The sequence below is a fragment of the Arvicola amphibius genome, chromosome 1 (genome assembly GCF_903992535.2).
Source record: "Arvicola amphibius chromosome 1, mArvAmp1.2, whole genome shotgun sequence".
Lineage (NCBI taxonomy): Eukaryota > Metazoa > Chordata > Mammalia > Rodentia > Cricetidae > Arvicola > Arvicola amphibius.
In genome coordinates, this window is record NC_052047.1 from 61,741,873 (window position 1) to 61,767,528 (window position 25,656).

General features: G+C 53.9%; 1 protein-coding gene across 1 annotated transcript; it reads left to right on the plus strand.

Annotated features, from left to right (window-relative positions):
* Nucleotides 1-3,353: 3,353 nt before the first annotated feature.
* Nucleotides 3,354-25,321, plus strand: Nsg1 (neuronal vesicle trafficking associated 1). The gene is made up of 5 exons (XM_038322862.2): nt 3,354-3,457; nt 3,814-3,968; nt 7,033-7,149; nt 17,972-18,082; nt 24,132-25,321. Exons 2-5 carry the CDS (start codon nt 3,840-3,842, stop codon nt 24,330-24,332), a joined length of 558 nt encoding a protein of 185 aa, XP_038178790.1. The 5' UTR covers nt 3,354-3,457; nt 3,814-3,839; the 3' UTR covers nt 24,333-25,321.
* The last annotated feature ends 335 nt before the right edge of the window (nt 25,322-25,656 follow it).

Genomic DNA, 25,656 nt, shown 5'->3' on the forward strand with positions numbered 1-25,656 from the left:
CCACCAAAGCTGCTATGGAGCCTGTCCTCAGAACAGATGAGAGGGTACAGACTTCCAGAAGTTGTGTAGACCCTGAAGCCCATCCCAGGCTTATGAGGCACTGTGCAGCCAGGAACTGGGCGTCTCTGAGTTGCATACAGTACTCCAAAAGGACGACGTCCGTTAGGCAGCCAGGGAGCTAACAATACAACCACAAAAAGTATCCCTCGCCTTGCTTGTCCAAGGGTGCACAATTAGAAGCCAAAACACTAATCACAGCCACAACAGGAACTGTGTGGTGATAGTGCCTCTGAGTCTCAGAATACCACTATGAAGGTTTTATCACAACTTCTATCTTATAGATGGGGAAACTGAGGTATATATATATACCACTCGTTCAACATCCTAAAAGACAGACATGATTCAAACCAAGACATAGTTTTATGGCTTGGTGTGGTTTGTCCCCAAAGGTCACATCCTGAATGCGTGAGCATCATCACATGGTTGGGGTCCCAGACTGAACAAAAAGGAGAAGGCAGCAGAGCAGCAGTATGCATTTCCCTGCTGTCTGACTACAGATGCAATGTGACCAGCTGCACGGCACCCCCACCCCCACACTTTCCCTTCCCTACCTACCCTGATGGACTGCACACTCAGAATGTGAGCCGAGATGAATCCTTTCTCCTTAAATTGCTCTTGCTAGATGCAGCTGGTCACATGGCTTGACCATTCAGAGTGAACCTGTCCATCTCAATGAACACAGTCTAAAGACACCCTCACAGACAGGTCCATAAGTGATTCTAGATCCTGTCAAGTTGCCAATCACCTGGACCATCCCGACAGGGCTAATTAAGCCTATGCTGACCTATGTCTTTGAACCTCAGAACTGTGAGCCAAGTGAACTTTGCTTTATAGAGCACTCTGGCTCCAGGGTTTCTATTATAGTCACAGAAAACCAACTCATAACTATGGTGTAGCTGTGACAATCTGGAATTCAAACAGGAAAGCAGGAAAAACCACAGAAAGCCTTGGCTTGGAATGGCAGGTTGAGGAACAGCATCTGAATGCGAGGATTGGGATGGCTTTGTCTCAAGAGTGACAGGTGGGACCAGGGATGCTGAGGTGCACTTCCAAAATTCATCAGGATAAATCACATAGTCTCTCAACAATCCTTTGTGGCCCTGGGAATTAGACTGTGGGTGCTAGGATGGAGATGACTTAGTTGGCTGGTTCTATGATGTGGCATTTCTGGCCCTGGCTTCTTCAACGTAATCCCTCCCTCACTGAGCCCCTGACTTCCCCAGAGTCATCTTCACCTCCTCTTCAAAGTCCTTGGTTTTTCCCAAAGCACTATACCCTTGATATCTGTGAGTTGAATGGTGGCCCCTAAAGATCTGCCCATGTCCTGACCTTGGGGAGCAGTGATGAGGTGAGACACACAAGGGAGAGGGGAGGGCTCTGCTGGGAGTAATGCGAAGACAGGTTGGAGTGATGTGGCCACCAGCCAAGGACTGCCTGGGCCACCAAAGCCAGGTTCTCCCTCTGGAGCCTTTAGAGGGAGCCAGGCCCTGCCCACACCTTGATTGTGGACTTCTGACCCCCAGAGCTGTGCACACCTCTCTGCTCTTTAAGAGTTGCTAGTTTGTGGGTCATGTATTCCAGGGGCCACAGGAAGTGCATATGTTGCCTCTACACGCTTTCCTACCCGGACTTACTTCCTCCCCCGAGCATGCTCCCTATTCTGATTCTGTCACATCCCTGGGGGGAGCTGATGCTTTGTTCATGGAGGGTGGCAGTGTGTCTTATGTACTTTGCATTTCCTGTGCTCTCCGTGGGGTCCAGATATAAGGAAAGAAAACCAAACAAAGGGAAAGAGCAATGCCCAGGCCAGCAAGTCACGGCATAACTGTAGCTGTATCTGGGGTAGCCTGGTCCTTGGCAGTCTTGGAGGAAGAGGGCGTCACTAACCTTATTGCTCCTTGGATGGATTCTGACTCCAGAGAAGGCTAGTGCTGGGATCTGAAAATTGAGTCCAAGATGGGGATAAAGCCACTCTCTTGCACAAACCAGACAGCCTGACTGGCAGGTCCCCCATGCTTGCAGGCTGGTGCCTGAGTGGCTTCCAACTCCATTCTCTGCTGCCAAGAGGGCAACCTGATGTCACACAGGTATCCTGAAGGCCCTTCCCTCTGCCTAGAAAAGGCACCCCAGAGGAACTCTGGGCCCTGGCCAAGCTGATCTGACTTGACTCAGAGGTAGCCTGGACCTTACCGGAAGCCTGGGTAGAGACGCAATGACAGCAGATTTCCCACCCCACTCTTTAAAGGGGTCCTCTGGGAGTTTGGAACCTGGACCTGTAGGCCGTTTCTGACCTATAGGTTTCTGTTATTTCTCAGAGTCCCCTGGGGCGATGTTTATAGCCCAGGTAACAACCATGGGGACAAGTAAGTTCTCAGGGCCACAGAACGGTGGTTGTGGAAAGTGGGGTACTGCTTCTCCCGCACCCGCAGCCCTATTCCTTTTGGAGCTTTGCTCCCATATCCAAGTAGTGTTTCCTTCCCCGCGTCTTGTAAGCAAAGCTGGCTAGAGGTCTGTAAAGAGAGTGGCCTTCATCTGGGTAGCTGCGACAGCTGCCTGGGACACCAGTCAGGCTAGAACTCCGTTCTTCCATCTGGGTCTCTGTACTATCTAGGTGAGCTGTGGCTGCCCTGGGGAGGTCCTTGTCTTCCCTTCCGCAGACAGCTTTGGCTAGCCTGCCTCTCTTGGCGGCACCCGAAGCTCTTAATACCTGTCCTCTTGTCTCCACACCCCAGGCATGCATCCATAGCTGTGGGAGAACATCCCCAAGCCTTTCTCTTTTTATAGAGACACGCCCTCATTTTCCATCTCTTTGCCACCCAGCCTCACACTAAGGGCCACCTAGGTCTGTCATCCACACTGTCCTCTGAAAACCTTTGTCATTCTTCAGGATCCTCAAATCTGCTCGGCGGTGGACAGCAACCCTCTCTTCCTTCCTTTGGAGATCGCTGGCTTTGCAGCGTCTCCCCGACCCTTCCCTTTCCTTCCTCCCTCCCGACCGCCCCGTGCTCGGCCACCGCCCCAGGGTTGCGCAGCCCGCCGGGGTATCCCCCTGTTTGGCATCTGGAACCTCAGGTTCTCCTTCCCCGGGTCTGGTAGCGCGCGGGGTCCCCGGGGGACACCTCCCCTCCACCGCAACCGCGTGCTCCTTTGTGCGGCGGATCCGCGCGCGGGCGGCGCTGCGTCAAGGCGGAGGCGCCTCGGCGCGGCCCCACGCGCACTCCCGCGCGCGGCCCCCGGGAGCGGCAGGAAGGAGGCGGCGCGCGGAGGCGGGAGGCGCAGAACCCAATCGCTGATCCCCCGGCCGCGGCGCCGCCTCCGCCATTGCTGCACGCGGGAGCGGGCGACGCGGAGCCTCGGAGCGCGCTTGGAGCCCAGACTTGCCGGAGCCGGGCGTGGGGTGAGTGCGGGTGGGGAGTGGGGCGGGCGGCCGAGCATCTCTCACGCTGAGGGCCCCGGGAGACGCGCAGGAGGCCAGCGCGGCGGGACTGGGGACGCGTACGGAAAGCCTGGGCACGGGTAGCGTTCCCTCCCTCGCCCCTCTGTGATGAGCCCGGTACTCTGCGGGATGGAAGTCTAGAAATGTCCATCAATACACAGCCTGGAGATTCTGATGGGCTGCGATCGCCGCATCCCTGCCACCTCTCTCGGGAGACCAGGCGGGGACAGCGGGTGGGTGTGCGAGTCCTCCTGGCTGTGCCCCGCCCCGCCCCGGCTGCCGCTCGCCCTGACCCCCACCGGGTCCTCCCTCCGCAGGCCGCAGCCTCGTGTCTTTCGCAACCATGGTGAAGTTGGGGAACAATTTCGCGGAGAAGGGCACCAAGCAGCCTCTCCTGGAGGATGGCTTTGACACCATTCCCTTGATGACGCCCCTCGATGTCAACCAGCTGCAGTTCCCACCCCCGGATAAGGTATGAGCCCCCGACATTCCCGCGCTGCTGGGTGTGCACCCCTAAATCTTTGGCTGCAACCGAAACAAAAGAAACGCCTTGTGTGCGTTGGGGATGAGAGGTGGGGGCGGGCTCAGCCAAGACGATGAAGACAGGGTGAGCACCATATACCCTCATGATTCTGATTCTGGGTTGGGTGATGCTGGAGACCCCCTGCCTTAGATGACACCTTCGTCTTGGCAAGATTCCTTAGTGAAAGGCCCCCTCTTGATTTTGGGGATTCTAATGAGGGGCGATTCTTGTTGATACAGAAGCCTGGGGGTCAGGGGTGAGCTGGCCCTTAAGCCTTTTGGGGTGGTGCGGTTTTAGCTCCATTTGCCTTACTGGGTGTGTGCTCAGGAATAGATTGCCTCTTTCCCCTTTGTTCCTTTTGTAAAATTTCCAGACCTGAGCTCCGGCTCACCAAGCTAGTGTAACCAGGACCGTCTTGACCGTGGTACATTTTTTTCCCCTCTGACTGAAAGACTCCCCTCTTGAGCACTACATCCCATGGGATATCATTGCTCCATAAAGATATTTTCAAGCCATAACCTTTAAAACCGAATTCTATCCTTAAAGTCGAAGATGGCATTGCAACACGCGAATGTAAAACCACAACCCTGCATCTCCAGTCCCTCCACACAAAGGAGCTTGCTCACTGTTCCCACATGCTTTTCTATTTATTGTCTCAGTTTGTTCCGAGAAAGAGGCTTGGACTCTGGCCTCTGCATTCACTGGGTCCTAGTAGAACGGGGTGTAGGAGGGAACTTCCATGGGTCTTCTTGCATCCCCAAACTTAGCTTCCCAAACTGATTTTGTCCCCTTAATTCTATAGTCTAGGTTTTTTTTTTGGGGGGGGGAGCAGGGGAGCAGGCAAGGGAAGGGTTGTATGTGTTTTCATTTTGAGAAGGGGCGATCAGCTGGTCATAGGGGTGCACCCCACGCCACAGCTGTTGACACAGCCGTAGGAGGAGCAGGGCTGTTGAGTGGTCTCCACACTATGGTGGGTGTACGGGTTGGGTCCTGAGTACCCCTACCCCTCCTGCCTTGATACACCCAGCCAAGGAACACCAGCGGCCTGTGCCAGGAACTCTGTGTCCTGAAGCGGCACCTCTATCAGGTGATTCCTTTTACTTGGTCCAAGCCTCCTCTTTTGCCCTCAGTGTGTTCCATTCTAGAACTGCCTGGCATGGTCAGCCACAAGGAGGAGGGCTTCTGGCAGGACCTACATTCTGCCAACTGCCCTGTTGCTCGGGATTGGGCTAGGTGACTCTGTGAGGTACTGAGTCTCTTCTCTCTTGGGGTAACTGATGGGAATGCACCAGAAAAGGGTATTCCTGTGGGAACAGGTCCTTGAGCTAGAAGGCATCCAAAGTCACAGAGGAGGAGACAGATTCTCAGAGTTCACCAAATGCACCCAAGGTCATGGTGCTGAAGGTCACTGGCCTCCGGGGTATGGAAGTTTCTAGCCTTGTTACTTAGTCCACCCTGCTCATAGTTCAACAAGATTCAGGAAGGAGGGGGATGTGACTTCTGCGTACCAGAAAATGCCCTAGTGCGGAGGGCTGCCAGTCCCATCAGGAGGAGCCTAGCCTGACATTGGTTAGGCACACTTGCCGCACAAGACCCCGTTCTGTGCACTTCATAGGTTGAACTTCAACACGCCCATGTTGTTGCACGGCAACCACCACCAATGCCCTCGTTTGACAGACATAGCAATGAAGATGGAGAGGTTTAAAAGGCCTCTCCAAGGTCACCAGTCAGCTAGTGGTAGATGCAGATTGAATTTGGGTGGCCTAGATGTCCTCACCCTCACAGTTCTGGATGACATAGCCTCATGCCCTCCAGGCTGTGGGTAAGATATGAAAAAGCCTCCTGTGGTCCAGATGTGGGCTCAAGGTCACAAGGCTACAGGGTGCAAGTGGGCGGTGAGGATGGCAGGGCGGTGCTCAGTGCAGCCGTGGGAAGGTGATGCCTTCAAGGGGTGCACGCCCCTCCCCTCTGTCTGCTTCAGAAGAGTGGCATGCCAGGAGTGAAGCCTGACAGAACCGGCTGACGCTCAGGGCTCCCTGGCTCAATGCCAGGCACAGGCCACTTTCTCCACTATGACCACTCTTGAGGCTGGCTCCACAGGTCAGGGCTGGAATGGAGAGTTCTCCAGTCACTTGCCATGGGCCTGTCCTGGGTTACTCAGTTCCCTTCGTCCCACTGTCAGGGCAAGTGAGTGTCTCCCAATCCGTGGAAACAACAAAAGACAGACTTCCTCCAGGAGAAGTGTGAGGGGGTTGGTTCTCTCCTGTCCCATCGTCACTGCTGGGCACCTGCTCTGGGGAGTGAGTTTGGGGATTAGAGGTGGGTACCTCCTTGACCTCACTCTCTATCCAAGGGAATCAGAGAGGCAATGAATCCCTGACAGAGATAGGGCCAGGGAGGCCAAGATAAGAATGTCCCTGTGGGATGCAGCGTGAGATCCCCAGTAGAGATGAAGTTGCTAAGGCTTCAGGGAAGTCTGTACGGGGCAGATGAATGGGTTTCTAGGTTCACAGGAGAGAAAGTGGAGGGGAAGGAAGGAAGGGAGACCTTTCAGTGTTGTGCAATCCAAGAGGCTCCCCAGATCAGTTTATTCCCAGGCTCTAGTTCTTGGGTGCTAGCCTGTTGTATTCAGGTCATTTCCAGTGACACATACGTCCAGCAGGTGGGCAGCACAGAAAAGCCAGTAGGAAAGTAGAGGTGTCCTCCCTACGGGATCAGGTCTCTACTGCCATGGGTACTCGGTCTGCCAGCCACTAGTCCTGTGGCCTTGGCCAGTGCGCATCACGCCTCTGTTCCCCGGTTCTGTATGTTTCCTGGGACTGCCATAGGACCATGAATAGGCAGTGCATCTCAAAGTGCCTGCGTGGCGTTCTCAGTGGAAGCTGCTCTCGCTGCCTAGACGAATGGTGGGTACTTCGGAACGTGACAGTCCCAGGCTCACTTGCTCAGGGCAGATGTGTCTGAGTACCCCTGGCTTCTCACTGACCATGTACCTCTCTGTTTCCTGGCTAAGGTTGTTGTGAAAACTAAGACTGAATATGAACCTGACCGCAAGAAGGGGAAAGCGCGTCCTCCCAAGATAGCTGAGTTCACTGTCAGCATCACCGAGGGGGTCACCGAGAGATTTAAGGTGAGTGGTGGCAGGCTGAGTTGCCATCTTTAGGTCAGGAGGCACCTGTCAGGCTACACAGAGGTCTTGTTACAGGGACAGGAACGGGATGTGCAAGCCCAACAGCTTCTGGCTCCCGACCTGGAGGCTCTCCATGTAGTTCCCCCTCCTTTTTTCTTTACTTCAGCCTCCAAAATAATCACACATCATTTATTTTTATAACAAGGAAAACCCATCCATGAACTTCCCTTTAGGCAAAGGCAATAAACGTGAACAGACATTTGCCAAACATCAAAATATTTGCCTGACTGTTTCAGGAAGGAAGCAGACAGCCTGAGGCACTTACAACCATCCAGGCAGCTGTCTGTGTCATGCCCCCTTGGCCCTCCGGTGCCTGTGCAGGCTCCCTTAAGGACAGGGTACCCCTCTCCCACTTTCCACCTCTTGGGAATGGGGAGGAGGCTGCAGGCTCATTGGTCCCAGCTCTCTTGGTGGAGCTGTGACCAGTCTCCTTGGCTGCAAGACCCATGTGGTCAACCTCCAATCCTTCTTTATTTCCCGCTGCCTCTGGCGATGGCTGTTGAAAGGGGTGGTTTCCGGTGAGCTCTGGTGGGAGGAGCCTTCCTCACAGCAATAGCGTGTGTACTCTAACGTGGTATCTGCCATGGAACAAGCTGGGATGTTGGTATTCTGGAAGCCCCACTCTTCAGGAAAGATGTAGGGGAAAGTAAAATCATAGCCAATGGGTCCTTTGTTGGAAGATGACATCCTCAGACCTTGAGTAGTAGTCCTGGATGGATGAATGGATGGATGGATGGATGGATGGGCAGGTGGGTGGGTGGATGGATGGATGGATGGATGGATGGTTATCCCCACTGGGATGTGTGAGCAATCTATTCATGGGTGTGGAGGCACATACCCACCCACTCTTGGCACATGGCAAAGCATCTGTATTATCTCCTGTTTGATTCTTGGGTGATCATGGGAACTGTAGAAGACAGACTTGGGCACCAGCCCCAGTTCATAATTGCAAGGGAATCGAGAAGAACCGAGTGTCTTCAAGGAGTATTGAGTACAAATCCCTTGGGCTTCCTATTGCTTCTGTCTGCTGTCTGGGTCTGCCTGGGGCAATGGGTTCCATGAGTGTCACTATCCTCTGTGTCCCTGGTGTTTGCTTATGGAGGCTCATCTGACCCTCCCAGCTTCCTTCCTCTCTCTTGCTAGTAACAGGTACTGCTTTCGAGATAGGGGCCTGGGATGAAAAGGTACAGAGGTCTGTGTCCGCATCTCTGTGGGCATGGAAGGGTGTTGGGTATGCTGACCCGCTCTTCCTGGCTCAGGGGTTGGCTGTTAACATGTTTGAGGTCCATGGCCAGTATTAAGATGGATTAATTTGAGGTCAGCATCTCTGTTCCACTCTGGGATCAGCATGATTGTCCTCTGTTGCCATTTTTGCCCATCAGCATCATGGGTACTTGAGATCAGGTGCAGGATCGGACATGAATGTCAAAGTGACACTGTCTGAATGTCATCTCTCCTGAATGTGGTCTTGTTTCTCATGTCTGATTGGACTTTTGTCCCCGTCACCAGATTAGGTCAGTGAGTAGTGTGGTACCCTGATATCTTCTCCATCTGTAGAATGTCTCTGTGTGCCAGGCTCTGTCCCCTCTGGTATTGTTGGTTTGTGTTTTTCTCACATGCTCACCTGAGGCAGGTCCCTAGGTCCCTTGCCTAAGGCACAGGTGACGCACATTTGGCCCCAGGGCCCTAGGCAGTCATGCTGGGCCTCTGTGTGGTTACCTGGTTTCTGTTGCCCAGAACCTTGGGGCTCAGAAGATCCAGGAAAACCTCAGGCAATCTCCGCCATCCCAGGGGGGAGGCTGCCGGTGTGAGGAGGCTTGCCTCACCTCTCTTGCTATCTCCGGGTGTCTGGGAAGATATCAGATAGAGGTGGGACCCACTCGAGGATGGCTCTGCGCTGTAGTATTGTCCAGTCTCACGCGACTGTCAAGTGTTTCCCTAAGCCTAGCTTCTGTAGCTCCTTTAGGGCTCACCCCAGGATGGCTGGGAATCCCCTCATCTCTGGTTCTAAAACCAGCACCTCCATTATGAACGCCCATGACTTGAGCTCCAGCCCCTGGCCAGAATCTGTCCCTCTCTCGTCTTCCCCACTGAGGCTCCCAGAGATGAGCTTACCCCAAGTCCCTGCTGCCCTCTGCCAGGAGGTGGCACTTCCAGAAGCAAGCCTTTTATCTTGTCGGGTCCACGAATGCTTCAGGGAGCAGGGTGCCACAGCTCTCTCGGGAAGCCTGCTCTTGGGTTCAGTAGAGGCTGTGATTTTGCAAAGGCCATCTCACCACACCCCTTTCTTCTGCTGATTCCAGCCCTGCCCCAGAGCTACCACTGCTGCCTGCTTCCCATGCAACCCAGGTCCCCCTCCTGCTCCAGCAGCCGAGTCAGATGACACCCCTGACCCTGTCCCTTTCCTCTCACCCCTCACCCTGTCCCTTTCCTTCTATGTCCTTCTAGCCCCACCCCCTTAGCTGTCCTCTTTTAAGAAGCTGGGCTAGCCTACACCTCTCTCTGGGCATGGGTCCCGTGATTTGATATCCCAGGCAGGTACTGAAGTGTGGTCTCCTGAAACAAAGGCCCCTTGATCTGGTTCATGACTCTGAAAAGGAAACCAGGCCATAGGAGCCCCCTGAGACGTGCATATTGGCCAAAAATGAAGGTGTAGGGCCTGTGAGCAGACAGTGCTCATGAGCAGCCCAGGCCCGCACCGTCAGAGTCTTCGATACCATCTCTCTGGCGCTTACCGCCTTCTCAGGAGGAATTGGCTAAGTAAGTGAGTGACTCATCCATCATTCTGGTGGACTCCTGTGGAGGGGCCTTGGCACAGTTTCCAGGGTGTCCCTGTGGGCTCCTTAACAGCAGGCAGCTCTCCGGATCAAGCCTTCTTACTGGGTCAGGGATGGGGCTGTGCTCACTTGACAGGGGTCACAGGGTCAGGAAATGGCAGAAGCAGGGTGGCATCTCTCTGAGGAGGCTGAGGTAAGCAGCCTCCGGGAGGGAGGGGTACTGAGGGCTGACCCTTGCTTTTGTCAGATCCGAGATGCTTAGGAACCAGAAAATGTTAGTTCCTTCCATGTGTCTGGGACTTGTACCCAGGCAACATGCATTTTCGCCGGCTCTGAGATTGGATTGCTGTCTCCCGAGGGTCTAAGCTTTTCTTGATGGTGCATGGTCTGGTACAGTGGCAGAGACATCTGGAGGGCTGGTGCCCTTTGGAAATGCTAAGTATCCACCCTTCTGGGAAGTTCTCTTGGTCTTTGAGACTAAGTGATATTTTCTGCATTCCTGAGTGCACACATACAGTAGGTCATGATGCGCACAGCATCAGCTGATTAAAGCCTTCGGGGTCTTTTCTGAACATGGGGGTTTGGGGAAAGAACAGTCTGTCTGGAATCAGGGACCCACCCTCTGACCCTCCCACCAGGGATTAGTCACAGTGGTAGGAACAGCACACCATTCTGATGGGGGTCTGGCTCTTTTCCTCTGCATGTGCGTAAACTCAGGGAGGGAGAGTCTGCCTTTTAAAACCCTGAAGCCACAGAGAAGTCGTGTGCACCTGCGAGCCTCTTTGTTCTTTATTTGTATTGTTAAGGTGTGCCCATCGCTCTTAACTTCTGAGGGCACCCTTGAAACCAAGTGTCTTTTTGGATATTACATTGTGGTTATCACTGGAGGATTAATCTCTTGGCTGCAAGGTTGCTAGGTTGGTTGCTAGGTAACAGCTGGTGTTGTGGGGGGGGGGCGCGGAGGCTTTGTAAGATTGCTACACAGGGATAGCAGGATGAATCACCCTGTGGCAGCCAAAAGCCTAGGCTTTCAATGAGGCTCGAGTCAACGGGAAGAGCAGCCATTTAATTAATCAGAGGTGTTTTTACACTGAGAGTAAAATGCAGGCTAAAATGTTGCTCAAGTGAACTAAACCTAAACATTAAAAAAAAAAACACCCCCCCCCCCGTGCCTTCCCACTTACTTGTTCAGGCAGTGTGTGATGGGCTGCTGGGTCTGCTTCCTAATGTCCAGGAAGACAGATGTTCCACAATGAGGCAGGCTCAGGGAGGCTTCTGCCAGGATTCTCTTCGACTCTTTATGCTTTGTGGCTTCAGGATGGAGAGGGCTGACTGGGGTCACACACACCCTTCGTTTAAGGGGTTTGTGATGGAGCCACACCCCTCCCTGGTACCACCACCACTCTAGCCTCGAGAAGTTCTAAGGCCAGCCTTGCACACGACCGCCTTTGAAGGTCAGTGGAGAGCTGGGAGGATATCTTAGCAGAGGCCACTTAAGAATGGTCCTCAACGCTGGCAGTCGATGCTGCAGTGGAGGTGTCCCTTGGCATACTCTCGCAGATGATGCTGTGGGTGGTTTGTTTCTCTCTCGCATCCCTAATGACCTTGAGCTTCCTGTGTGCCTGCTTTCAACACTCTCTAATAATCCCCATGGCAGGTTCTAAGTCACACCTATTAACTGTTTATGAACGGTGATGCAATTTTCCTGCATCCAATAGAGCGTGTGTGGGGGTCTTGGTTTATGGTGGCAATGGAGACCTTGGGAACTGGTTTAAGTACCCTGATGACTTGCAGCTGGGGCCACCCACGTCTGCAGCTGCAGAACCTGCAGATTATGGGCTCAGCTGTGGAGTTAGGGCTTCATCCCAGCTCAGGTAAGACATAGGTTGAATCACCTTGGGGTATGTGTCTGTGTTCTCTTCTGTGTAGTACCTAAAATATTTAGCTCTGCAAACACTTGGAGGTTTCAGGATTCAGTTTCTGGGAGTTTTTTTCCCCTTCCCTGTACTGCATTAGTCAGCAAAAGGCTCCTTTCCTCCCTCCCCCCTCCTCCTGAGGGATGGAAGACAGAGACAGTAAGTGACCTAGCTCCATCGACCTGCTCAGCGGCCTGGGGCCTTCGTAAGCCTTGTTTTCCTTGCCCTTGGTGGAGACATCAGACCACTAACCTTGCTGTCCTCATTAAGGAGTAGTCTCGAGGTCGGTCTGAGATGGTGAAGGCAGGACTCAGACCCATATCTTAGGACACTGACCCTGTCGGTGGCCTAGGCATGGCTCTGCTGGGATTCTGCTGGCTCCTGCCTAGTGGGAAGAGCCGTGAGAACAGGGCAGCAGTCAGTGCCTTGCACACATAAACTCTTGCACTTTGGTGAAAGGCCAAGTGGGCAATGATACTGAACAGTAATTGGCAACCAAGCTCAGTCTAAGCACCAAGAATGCCCTTTTCCTGCTCCACTGAGGGCACCCTGAGCCCCCTCTCCTCACTGGGTCACACCTTTTGAGTCTGCCCAAGTCAGAGCATCCCTGGGCAGAAGGCTCCAGGATCTGAGGAGAAATTTTTTAGAAAGGAACAGACTGTGTCCCTGGGTGAGACTGGGGAGGAGAGGGGCTTAGGGTGTAACCCCGGTGAGGGGAGGGGGTTCAGGGTGTGACCCCAATGAGGAGAGGGGTTTCAGGATATGACCCCGGTGAGGGGAGGGGGTTCAGGGTGTGACCCCAATGAAGAGAGGAGGCTCAGGATGTGACCACAGTGAGGGCAGGGGGTTCAGGGTGTGACCCCAATGAGGAGAGGGGTTTCAGGATGTGACCCCAGTGAGGGGAGGGGTTTCAGGGTGTGACCCCAGTGAGGGGAGGGGGCTCATGGTGTGACCCCAATGAAGGGAGGGGGCTCAGGGTGTGACCCCAGTGAGGGGAGGGGGCTCAGAGTGAAATCCCAATGAGGTGAGGAGGACAGGGGCTCAGGGTGTGACCCCAGACTCTTGCCTTCCTCCTTCTGGCCCATTAAAAAAAGTGGTAAAATACAAATTAAAAACTCACCATTTCAGAGTACAGTGTAGTGATATTTAACAGTCACCAAGTTGCCCACTGCCCCACTGTCTAGAACACCTTATCATCTCAGAAGCTGACCCGGATACATCAAGCAGTGAGTCCCCCCTCCCCAGAGCCCCCAGAAGCCTCTGATCTATTTTCCAGCCCTGTAGATGTGCGTCTTCTGGACACATCACAGCACAGAAACACTGTGGCCCCTTTCCTGTCTGCCTTTTGCTCCGCACAGCTGTCAAGGTTCGTCTGTGGCAGCACGCATTGGCACACTTCATTCCTTGTGAAGGCCAAGTGATAGTCCGCTGTATGGACATAACCACACGTTCTGCATCCACTCAGCCAGTTTTGGACTCTATCTTTTGGCACTTGTGCAGTGTTCTTTGTATCAACTTTTGTTGGAAGACCCGTCTTTTCTTGGAGGTAAATGCCCAGCAGTAGGATTGCTGGTTGCCATGATCATTTTTATATTTTATGTGTTGTGGAACTGCCACCGTTTCCTGTGTCAGGGCCACCACCTTTCCTTGCTGTATCAGCAATGCTCAGGGTTCCAGCGTTGCCTCTGTGCCCCGCCAGAACTTGGTACAGCCATTGCCGTGGGTGTGACGTGACATCTCCTTGTGGCATGATGTGCATTTTCCTGATGCCTAGCAACGCTGACCTGCCTCCTGGGAACTTGCCACATAAGGACTTGTCTAAACTCCAGCTCCTTGGTGTGCTGGTGGAAAGCCGGGTCAGCTGGTTCATGGCCCCGCTCCTGCTCGGGTTCTGACAGGGCCGTCCTCTCTGATCTTCACCTCCCAGTGAACTCTTTATCCCTTGAGAGCGATGCTCCTCCAGGAGGCCTCCGGAGTGATCAGAGCTGCCTCTGTGCCCTGCCTCTCTGTGGCACTTCTTCTTTGCCTGTTCTGAGTTGACACAAGGGTGATGCCGTAGGAGTGCATGGCCGCTCGGCCAACTCTTGAGATGGAGCCACTTTGGGTGGCTAATGTCAGGTCCCCTGAGAAGGTTCCCTTACACCTTGGGAGAAGGTAGGATACGGGCCCCTCCATAAAGAAGAGGAGATAAGAAAATGGTGGCAGGCCTGGTCTGAAGACAAGCCTAGTCAGTCTGTTATGCACTCCTGTTAAATCATTTCTCCCTCTGATATGACACACACTTGTCTGATTGAAAACGATACGTGGGCCTCATGGCAAAGCCTGCAATTCCAGTCAATTGTGAGGCTGAGGCAGGAGGATTGCCAGTTCATGGCCAGCCTGGGCAACTTAATGAGGCCTTGTCTCCAAATGAAAAATGACCCAGGCACTATGTCCCCTGTGCCTGAGAGAGATATGGCCCAGAGGGCAGCTCTTTGTGAGTCAACCTAATTCTTGTCAAAGAACTCTCTGGGTTTTGTTCCTGGCTCCAGAGAAGGGTGGGAGTCACCCTGTCTGGAAGCCTATGGCTCTCTAGGCCTCCCCAGGTCACAAAGGGAAAAGCTACCCTGGGTACAGCTCCATCCTGTGTGAGATATTTATTTAATAAAACCAGAATGCCTGGACCCCCGCAAGCCATATGCATGCTGTGCCTGGGTTTGCTCTACGTGCCAGAGGCCTAGGTAACAAGGCAGGCTGTGTGTGAGCCTGCCCTGTGGTGGGGCTCCAGGGCACCCATGCCAGCCTGCCCTATGGTGGGGCTCCAGGGCACCCATGCCAGCCTGCCCTGTGGTGGGGCTTCAGGGCACCCATGCCAGCCTGCCCTGTGGTGGGGCTTCAGGGCACCCATGCCAGCCTGCTCTGTGGTGGGGCTTCAGGGCACCCATGCCAGCCTGCCCTGTGGTGGGGCTCCAGAGCACCGATGCCAGCCTGCCCTGTGGTGGGGCTCCAGGGCACCCATGCCAGCCTGCTCTGTGGTGGCTCCAGGGCATCTGTTCCTTGCTTTTCTGTTTCTGCACCTTCACTTCCTGGCTTGAGGTGCCTCTCCCCACACCCCAGTCTCTGTTCTCTGTCCCTGAGTCCCCCCGACTCTCTTAGGAGGACACCCATGAGGTGATGAAGGTTAACCTAGATAGCCTAGGCTGTCTCCCTATCCCATAAGCCATGGTCAGTTCCATAGTTCTTAGTCCAGCTTGTGTTACTGAGACAACACTGGAGATCTTGTTGTTGTCTGGCCATGTGTGGAGGCAAGCGGACAACTTGGTGTGCTCACTGTGTGCCTGCCTGTGATCCCCTGCAGACACCACCATAAACATCAGCATGGAGCTGGAACCCCCTTTGCCTAGATGAGACTGAGAATCACTGGGTGCCCTTCTGGGACCATCTTCCTTCCGGTGCCTGCTGTGCAGGGCTAGCTCACCTGTGTCTGCAGGTCCGTCTGTCCTGCAGTTGATTGGAGGATGAATGGAGAGAGGTCTAACTCTCCTGGAGGCAGAGTATCTGCTCGTCCTTGTAGAGAAAGCCTCAAGGAGACTGCCCAAACCTGGAGGAATTGCAGACGTCTGACTCAGTAATTTTGTTCCGTGTTCTAGAATATTACCAACTGTCTCATGGGTATGTATATGTGGGGGCGGGGGGTCATGAAGGTCTCCAAACTGGGACACACCGTATTCCCCTGGAGTTAGGAAGGAACTCCTATTTGGTTATTTGATGCCTGCCTGTACAACTGGGGTCCAGAACAAGGCGGGGCCCTTCCTGGGCCCCAGAGACGGGCCAGGGCTTTGAAGGGTAGCAAGATGAGAAGACACAGCCTGAGTGCTGGGTCGGGCTGGGGTACCTGCAGATCAAGTGTGTGGAGAGCTGTCTTCAAGGGAGGTGAGCCAGGCCTGTGCTCCAAACACAAGTCCTGTGCTGCCTGAACGAAGTAGCGCGAGGTGGGGGAACCTCAGAAGCACGCTCTCAGGCACAGGAAGTCCGAAGTTGAAGTGTTGGGGGGGGGGGGGTGCACACCGCTTCTGAGCCCTGTTGTGTTGCGGAGTTACTGCCATCTCTAAGGCTGTTTGTGAGGCTAGAGAGGCAGTATTCCAGCTGCCATCTGCACGTGGTGTTCCCGCTAGTGCGCGTCTCTGCCTTGGTTCCTTTTCTTAGAAGAACACTGGTCAGACTTGACAAGTGCCCATGCTAATGACCTCATCTTATTGCAACCTCATTTCCAAACGAGGACCCAGCCTCAGGCACTTGTTCTGGACACACTTGTGGGGCTGGGAGCGTGTTCCCGGACACTCTGTCTTCTCATTTTCTCAATACCTTTTACAGCAGTCATTGTCCCTGGCCTTATGATTTTCTAAAATAAAGAAAAACATTAGTTCTGTGTGTGTGCGCGCTCACGCGTACTGAGGCACCTCTGTGTCACAGCACTTGTGTGGAGGCCAAAGGACAACTTCCCGGAGTCAGTGTTCTCCCACCATGTGGGCCCTGGCGTTGAACTCAGGCCGTCAGGCTTGGTGGCAAGCACCTTGACCCATGGGACCATCTTGCCACCCGGACATATTTTATTTTGAGGCCGGATCTCAAGTTGCCCAGACTGGCCTTGAACTTGCTGTGCAGCTGGGGATGACCTTGAACTTCTGCGCTTCCTGAAGTACCTGGGTTACTGTTGTGCGGCATCTCCAGGGCTCATCCCTGTGGGCAGGCGTTGTGGGAGAAGAGACATGTGGCTGGGGTCTTGGCAGGTTGGATTCCTGCCAGGCCGTGTTTCTGGGTGAGGTGGCCTGGGCTGAGATCCTGCTCTGCCATCTGTGGGACCCTGAGAAAACCAGAGATGGACAGTGGTTCTAAGAGCAGCAGCCAGAGTCTCGCTGCCTTGGTGTCCAGTGTTTAGACATGGTTGTCACTCCTGGACCCTCCCACAGCCCTGGCAGTGGCCTCTCTGGAGCTAGCACTGCCAGGGAAGGTGGCTGTCACTGGTAGCCTGGATGGTACTCCCTTTTCCTATACATTAGCTTCCTTCTTCATCAAGGTCCATACTCAACTCCCAGGGCCAGAAGCTTATGTGCTGGCTATGTGCGGTAGCTGCCATCAGACCCTTATCAGTGGTATCCCCATGGGTGCCTTGAGCCCTGAGACTGCGGGGTTCACTCCTGAATCAGGCATGAACTCTATGCACAGGTTCTTCAGATGGATTGGTGACAGCTCCAGTGCAGGGGTCACCTACGCTGAACGGGGTGGAGCAGTCCTGAGCGGGGGACAGTTCCTGGCTGCTGGGGTAGGAGGCAGGAAGCCAGCAATGTCCAGATTGGTGTCCATGGTACCTGGCTCCCATGCTGGCTCCTGGGGTATGTCCAGGGATCCCCAGCCCTTCAGTATGCATCTCCACCTCACCCCTCTCTCACCTCAAGACATGTTTTTGTCCCCACCACATTCCTCAGCAGCCAGACGGGCATCTCAAGGTCCAAATATAGTAGCATCTGTGGTGTGGGACCACTACCGCTTGTATATCTGTGAGTCTCGCATCACCTACACTGTTGAAGCTTTGTGCCTACCCAGCGCTGGGCATTCTAGTGTGTAGCTTATGAATTTCTGTCCTCCAAACACCATAGAGAGCAGAGATGAGGGCAGAGCTCCTGTTTATACGTATATGGTTCCAGCATGAGGTCTGAGTGGCAGTGCCCTCACACTGAAACCAGTGTCCAGAGAGGTCTGTGGAGCAGCTGTTTTCTAGGCGACTAGGTACTCAGCTCTGTAAGTGGGGGGCCCTGAGTGCAGCCCAGCCCCACTTCTCTGTCAAGGGTTCAAGTTGCCTGGGAGCCATGGGGCCATGACTGAGGCCTTCTCGTGGCAGTGCCCAGAGCTTCCCTTGTAGCCTGGACTACTAGAAACAGGTGACATGCTGATGAGCTGGGAAGTTAAAGCCACACAGAATGTCCAAGAAAAGGCTATCCCCGCAGGTGCACACGGCTTCGTGTGTGACTGCTTCTGCTGGTCGGTCAGCTGTTTGCCTGGCCCCACAGTGTTCCTCGCCTCTTCCCACAGGTCTCTGTGCTGGTTCTCTTTGCCCTGGCCTTCCTCACCTGTGTTGTCTTCCTGGTTGTCTACAAAGTGTACAAGTACGATCGCTCCTGCCCTGATGGCTTTGTCTTGAAGGTAAGGCTGTAGCCCCCAGGGGATGCCCTTTGCACCTCTTCCTTCCCCAATCCCAGGTCCTTACAGCAGTAGGGCCTTGGCTGTGCACCCACAGTGTGGGGGGGTGGTCCTTGCTGAAGGCCATGCCTGGGGAGCCCGGAAAGAAGGTCACTGGGAAGGAAAGCCCTGGCTTATCCTCAGAGAAGAGTCCCCTTAGGGCAGAAAGTGCCAACTGACACTTCCCTCCAGTACCTGGTGGGGGAAGGGGACAGTGACCAAGAGAAAGGCCCTGCCCCAAGCCACACGAAGGGGCTCTCCTGCAGGTTCCACTGCAGAAGCCATGTTGGCATCTGGACTTTATGCACACATGGGAATGTTCTCTCTGCTTCTACGCCTCCTTCCCACGAGCCTGCTGCTGACACAGATGTATTTTACACAGGACAGAGGACTAAGGAAGCAAAGCTGAGGGAGGGAAGATGGGGTGGAGGTAGGAGATGGGGCAGAGCAGAGGCGCAGCCCGCTCACTACAGGCTCCCCGTCCCTCTCACTGGTGTCTGGTTCTGAACTTTCCGGCTTAGAGAAAATGGTGCTGGGCAGGATTCGGCACTGCTGAAGTGGAGACAGAGCAGGCACTGAGCGTGTGCTAGCACGAAGGGCTCCTGGATCTTTGCTGGATGGATAGGTCTGGGTTTCGCTGAGGTGAAGTTTCAGTTCCCTGGCAGAGCAAGTTAAAAGAGCTGAGAGTTGACACGTTCCAGCCAGGACCCCCTCCTCCTTTTACACCACGAGGTCCTCCAGGGTTGCTGACTTTCAGCCCCTCCCTCCTTCTGTAGCGATTGTAGGATACCTGCCACATTACACAGCTGTGGCCGCTCAAGGCGCTAGGCTACAGCCAGGAGCCACTGACGTAAAGACTGCTTTCCTGAAGCCCTTCTGCACGTATACACAGAGTGAAGAGGTCTTGGCATGGAGTATGGGGTCTGCCCTTTCTAGAAGGTGGTTCATACTGGGGCAGCTTCTGGAGCATGGGACAGAGTAGATGGGGTGGTGAGAACAGCGGGTAGACTGGGTGTGCTTGGTGGGAGAGTGGCCAGCGTATAGCTAGACTGTACCCTGCTCAGCACCCCGATTGCCTAGCAAAGACCCCAGAAAAAGAATGGTCCCATGGGTCACCTGGAGGTTGGGAAAGGCAGGCAGGAGCTGATGGAAGAGGTTGCCACAGCGGGGCAGGGAAGAAAGATGGCAGACACAGTGTGAGAGGCAGACCAGTATGGCAGTGGATGGACAAGAAGATTGAATTAAGGTGGCCAGGAGGGACAAAGTGGGAGGACCTGGCCCAGAGCTGGGTGACTCAGAGGCTGGAATCATAGGGAGCAGTGGTGCCTCTGTGGGAAACAGGATGGGCAGGAGACAGCTCCCTACTGCAGCCCATTGTTCACAGATGACAGGCCAGCACTCCACCAGCCACAGAGCTGTCCTGGGTTTCCTGTCTGGTCTGCCCCATTGTCTCCAGTCTGGGGCAGATCCCTGCCCAGCACAAGAGGCTAAAACTTCTGGTTCCATTTAGCAAACCCAAATGCTGGGGGAGAGGCTGGTGCAGAAGGATGCTGATGAAGATGAAGGCCGGGATCCAGGCTGACGTCAGATCAGATTCCTGGCAGTGTGGAGGGAACTCAGGATCTATATGGATAAAAAGGCCCTACAGGGCTTGCGGTCCTCAGCCCCTTGGGGATTCAGAACCCCTTAGGCAGTTCCGGAAGTGCACTACTGTGGGCTCGTACATTCTCTACCAGTGTCTTAATGCGGTTGCAGTTGGCAGCAGTCTGGGTGATACAGCTAGGAGGTGTAAGGGGCCATGCTGGTGAGTGGGGCAGGCTTTCCTCCCTCCATGTTTAGACATATGCACATTCCACATCTGCTTGGGGTGGAGAGATAGTCGTGAGGGCTGTGAACCATACTCAGCCTGGATGCACCCAGAGAGCCTAAGCGGGGAGGGTGTGCCTCCTCCCTTTTACTCATGGGAAATAGGGTTCAGAGGCTCTAGGCCACGCCCAAGGCCATGCCCTTCATTTCTTCCAACTCTTCAGCATATACTTTCTAGGGGCCTCTTTAAGTGTACCAGTGTACCAGCTGAGCCCTGGGAATCTGGCTGGACAGGATGCCTGGCGGGGGGGGGGGCGGGGGGACTTAGCCTCAGAAGCCTGCATGCTACCAAGAAGCCCTCTTACCACAGCCAAATGGACCAAGCTGGGGTGTGTGTGGAGCCAGGGTGGTGATGTGTGTGTGCCCTCAATCCTTGCACTCAAGATGGAAGCATCCTGGGCCATAGTGAGACCCTGTCCAAACTCCTCAGTGACCCTGGCCCAGGCCATGACAGCCATGCTCCTTCCAGGACACCCCTCTATGTGACCTAGGCTTTGCGTTTTATTTATTTGACCATAAAAGGTGTGTGAGAGCCTTTCTTCACGTGGGTACAGACTGAACATCTGTGCCCCCAGCTCCTTCTGCGGTTCTTGATAGCATCATCCCCTCAGAGGGCCTCTGGACGTCTTTGGTGGCCATGTTATATGGGAGGTGTCAGACGCCATCTGCTGTCCTCTTTCTGTCTGGAGGGCAGGGCCATTTCCCGGCTGCCCTCAGATGCCTATGCCTGCGCCAAGCAGTTGCTGTTCCTCGGGTCTTGGTTGCCTGCAAAGCTCCAGCAGGGTCCTGTGCTGTGTGCCAGACTGGACAGGAGTCATGGTGACTGCGCCCTCCCCCCACTTCCCCAGGGACTGGGGAGGGGTATGCGTCGAGGACAGAGTGAGAACAGCGCAGGCAAGAACTTGGTCAGCCATTTCCTTCCGCAGTGTAAGGGCTTCCTTGCACCAAGCTGGGGTCAGGACACTCCAGGCTGTACTCTGGAGGGTTCTCGGAACATTTCATCTGTTCTATGTATCATCCTCGGCCACGCTCTGGCTTTTTTCTGAGCTGCCCCATGCTAGCTTTGGTCCTTACTACAAGAGCAGCCAGGCTGTGTGGCACGTCAGCCCCATTTTAAAGACGAGGGGGCTGGGGCTCTGACAAGAGCCCTTGAGATCTCAGCTGGGGCTGTGGCCCGGTGCTAAAGCCAGGCTTTGTCTGTAGCACTCGGCTTCAGCCAGTGCTCTCCTGGGAGGTGCTGCACCAAGGGCAGGGGCAGGGATGAGCACCCTCCGCTGCTTTTGTGGAGCTAGCTCTCAGCGCTCCCGCGAGCCTGCAGGCTTTTCTATACTTCAGGATCTAGGGATCCTGCTAAGGAGACCCCGGTCTCCACAGGCAAGGCCCATCCTTTACAGCATCAGCCGCCTCACCAGTGGCGGCGGCACTTTTGAGGAAAGGCACAAGGGATGGCAGCCTAGAAAAGAAAGCCTTGAGGCTGGAGCCCCCGATTATATTTGCACAGGCTCCCAAGTGCTCACTGGGCCCTGCACTGTCCACATCCCTCCTCGTCTGAACCATTCATCACCTTCCTGTCCCCACAGCAATGATCCGCAAGCCCTGCCTACCAGGATTCCTTATATGCCACCCTCTGCCCCTCCTGGAGAGGCCAGGTGACCTTGCTGAGGGACCAGCGGGACTGTTAATCAGCACCTGTGCTAGGTTCTTAGCCACCTGCTGGCCGCTCCCCACTGTCCAGGCCCTACACCCAAAGCAGGCTCTTTGCGGGGAGGGGTCCTCAGGAGAGAGAGCTCACCCCTCCCCAAAGAGCAGGACCCCTCCCCCAAATCGCTTCCAGATCTGCCCAGATGGCTGCTCTCCATGACCGCAGCCTCCTTTTCTCCATCAACGTCCTTCATGCTCCACCCTGTCACACCAAGCAGCAGCAGCAGAGTAATGTCAAGTGATGTAGGATTCAGAGGGTGATACTACATTCCAGCTGCAGTGGCCTTTGGCTCAGTAAAGGACCACACACTTGGAGGCCAGGTCAATGTCTTGTCTTCCTCAGTTATCTCTCCCTTTTCTCTTTTGGAAGAGGGCCTCCCACTTATAAATAAATAAATCCCTGGCAGCCAGGGATTATGGGTGTGCCATCCTCTCATGCTCCCACTGTGCAGGCCAGAGCCACCCCGAGTGCTGTTATCTCCACCTCTGAGGGTTGTGAGGGGCGGCAGTATGGTAGCTGCCACACCAGGAAGCATAGGTGATTAAGCCGAGTTGGCCTGCACTCCCGAGGCCAAGTGTGCCGAGGCAGGGAACTTAAGAGTGCTAGCTGAACCGTAGATGCCAGTGGCAGATGCTGGAAAGAACAGGATGGACCCACTGTCCTCAGGGTGGGGACGATAGAAAGGTCTGTTTCACACTCTTTATATCCTTGAGCTGGGTGGGGGATCAGGGATTGACACCCCGGAAGGGTGGCCCAGCGTGTGGTGGAAGATGGGGCTGACGGGAGGTCCTAGCTGGAGCTGGCTTCTCGTATTTACTTGTGTGGTTCTCACATCTTGCTTCAGCGAGCCTCTTCACCTCTTTAGGCGCCACTTTTCCCACCTAGAAGATGGACTGAGTGGCATGAACCTCACTGTGAGAGAATTGGCCTGAAAAGTACAGATCTGGCCGGGCGGTGGTGGCGCACGCCTTTAATCCCAACACTTGGGAGGCAGAGGCAGGAGGATCTCTGTGAGTTCGAGGCCAGCCTGCTCTACAAGAGCCAGCTCCAGGACAGGCTCCAAAGCTACAGAAAAACCCTGTCTCAAAAAAAAAAAAAAAAAAAAAAAAACCAAAAAGAAAAAAGAAAAGTAGAGTTCTGGTATAGGCAAGAGGGAGTCCTCTTTCGCTGCCAGTGGATGGAAAGAAGGCTTGAGATGCACAGGACGTAAGGTAGGGCACCCAGTTGGGTTGCCCCTTGAACCTGCCCTTGGCTTTCAGACTCAGGCAAAGTTCCCAGGAGCTACTTCCTAATATCTTGGGCTCCCTGTCCACTACACTGGAGGGCTACCTTGGGGTTGGGCATGGAGACATCCAAGAGAATAACTCAGCCTTGTGTGTCATGGGGTGAAAACCCAGAAGGGCTCTAACAGGAGTGGATCCTGGGCTGTGGCCTTGGCTGGGATGCCAGACTCACTCCCCAGGGAGACATCTGAAATACAGATGGACTGAGCACAGACTGCTAAGCCACTGTGGGCTGGAGATGAGTATATGGGTTTAAAACTCTCAGATAATGGGTGGTGGCCAAGGGCTGCCTCCGACTCAACTGTGGGGTCTTACGTTCCTACCCGAGCAGGCTTGGTGATACCAAGCTTTGGGTGGCTAGACACGAGCGAAAGTGGCTTCAACAGGGTGGGAAGCTTGTTGGTCTCAGAAGTCCAGATTGGAAGGCAGTGCACGGACTCATCTGGAGCTCGGGTCCCATCTTCTTCAGCCTTGTGGCTCTTGAGGTTTTTCCTCTGGGCAGAGTTGGTTGAGAAGGGGAGATGTGGACAGTGGTGGGGACACACTGCTCTTTGGGAGCTAGCCCCAAAGCTGCTTGTTACAACTACTTGTATTCTCTTCGTCTGAGGTTAGTCACATAGCCTAATAGGGGCATAAGGCAGGGTAGAGATACTGCCATGCGAGGTGCATGGCTCAGCCTAGAGGTTAACTTGCAGGAGCCGGTTCTTTCCTCCTATCATGCAGGTCCTGGGGATTGAACTAGTGTTGCCAGGCTTGACTGCAAGCCTCTTCACCCACTGAGCCAGTTCACAGGCCCCCCCAAAAAAGCCTCCCTTGGTGCTCTTCCTCTTATTTCAGGTGGATTGTCTGTAGACATGTCAAAAGTGCCCTTGCTTCTAACAGATGAATAGCCAAGGACAATCAGCCAATTAAGAGACTTGGTGAAGGGAGGCTGCCTATTACACCTGTCCTGGGAGCCCAGGTGCCCGTTGCAGCACGGCCAATCTTCTAGACAACTATGCCCTCGGAGGGCAGGCCCCATTCATCTGTCCATTGTTAGAGTTTATTTCTGCAAGCTCAGGGAAGATGCTTAGGAGCTATTTGGGGGATGGGGATATTCGCTGCAGACACACGCTGGCAACCCCTGCATCTACCATCATATTCACGGCCTCCTGTCTTACAGAACACCCAGTGCATTCCAGAAGGCTTGGAGAGCTACTACACGGAGCAAGACTCCAGTGCCCGGGAGAAATTTTACACTGTCATAAACCACTACAACCTGGCCAAGCAGAGCATCACGCGCTCCGTGTCGCCATGGATGTCAGTTCTGTCAGAAGAGAAGCTGTCGGAACAGGAGACTGAAGCTGCGGAGAAGTCAGCTTAGCAAGCTGGGCGGGTTCCCTAGAATGTGTCACTTGAAGGCAACAAAGGGACTTTGAGGGACATTTCATTAAATATAATTACCGATAATTTAGAGGTTACTCATTTACGGTGCAATTGCTTCTGTTTGCTAATGCTGCTTTGCAAATAAAACTTGCTGCGGACCACCCACAGGCATAAAAACAAGCACATCTCAGCATTGCTTAGAGAGCTTGATGCCACTGTCCATGCTGAGGAGTCTTCATTTAGCTCCTTCACTGGGATTCACTGGATGCTGTCAAAAGATAATTTACACTAGATATGCCAGGGGTCAGGCCATCAGAGTAGTGCATTTGGTGGGTTTCTTTTTTCCTTTATGCCCCTTTGCTATCTGCAGACCTTACTCCATAGCCATATCTAGAGTGATCCTGTGCTTTGCTGGCAGCAGTACTGACTGCCAGGATGCACTGTTAAGTGGCACAGAAAAAGGAAAGTGTGTGCCATGATGCAACTCTGCCAGCTCCTTAGGAGATTCTCTTTGGTATGTGCACTAAGCAGCGCACAAGGTTGGGGTGGGGAGGAGCTGGCTTTTGGCCAGGGGGTGCAGAACCTGTTTTCCTGGGGGTGGGGTGTCTGCTGGTGATGTGCTAGATAGGAAGAAACCCCATTGGCCCCTTTCTTTCCTGTTATGAATATGTTTGCACGTACAGCCCTGTATGCAGGTGGGTTTTGGTGTTTCATTTTATTAGCTGGGTGGGCAAAGTGAAAATGTAATTTGGGTAAGCCAGGGCTATTGTAGCTTTTAATCTGTGAACAGATGTGACTCCTGTGTTATGAGAAGGGGGCAGGATGGCTAGTCGGGGGCTGATGTGGCACCTTGCAAAGAGAATATCTGAGTCCACAATCTTTGTAAGAAAAGTATGTTTATGTTTCAATCTGAATCTTGACATTAAAGTATATGTTTACAAAATCACCAGTAGGTAAATGTGTAAGACAATTAAATAGAAAAAGCTATTCATGTTGTTTTCTTCCATGTTCTCAGAATGTGTTGTTTCCAGTGGGCATGTTAGAAGCCTCAGTGTTCCTAGTAGGTCAGAAACGGATGACAAATAGTGTGAGATTCTTTGTGAACCAGCATGGTGACCAGCGTCAGCCACACTTGTTTCCTGAGGTGTGCTACTGAGACAGAATATTTTATTGATGGGGTGTTCCAAAACAAAGACCATGAGCTCAGCACGGGGCGGGGGAGTGGCGGGGTCACACAGTCATGAGCTTGAAGGGTGTTGGGAAGCTGTGAGGAATGCACAAAGAGCAATAAACACTTGCCAAAGCTTGTCCTGCAGAGGGAT

Bases quoted from the DNA above. Each gene is read 5' to 3' on its own strand.
- Nsg1 (XM_038322862.2), top strand. From the start codon at position 3,840: ATGGTGAAGTTGGGGAACAATTTCGCGGAGAAGGGCACCAAGCAGCCT. The intron at 7,150-17,971 runs GTGAGTGGTGGC...CTCTTCCCACAG, and splicing joins GGGTCACCGAGAGATTTAAG to GTCTCTGTGCTGGTTCTCTT. The intron at 18,083-24,131 runs GTAAGGCTGTAG...CCTGTCTTACAG, and splicing joins CTGATGGCTTTGTCTTGAAG to AACACCCAGTGCATTCCAGA.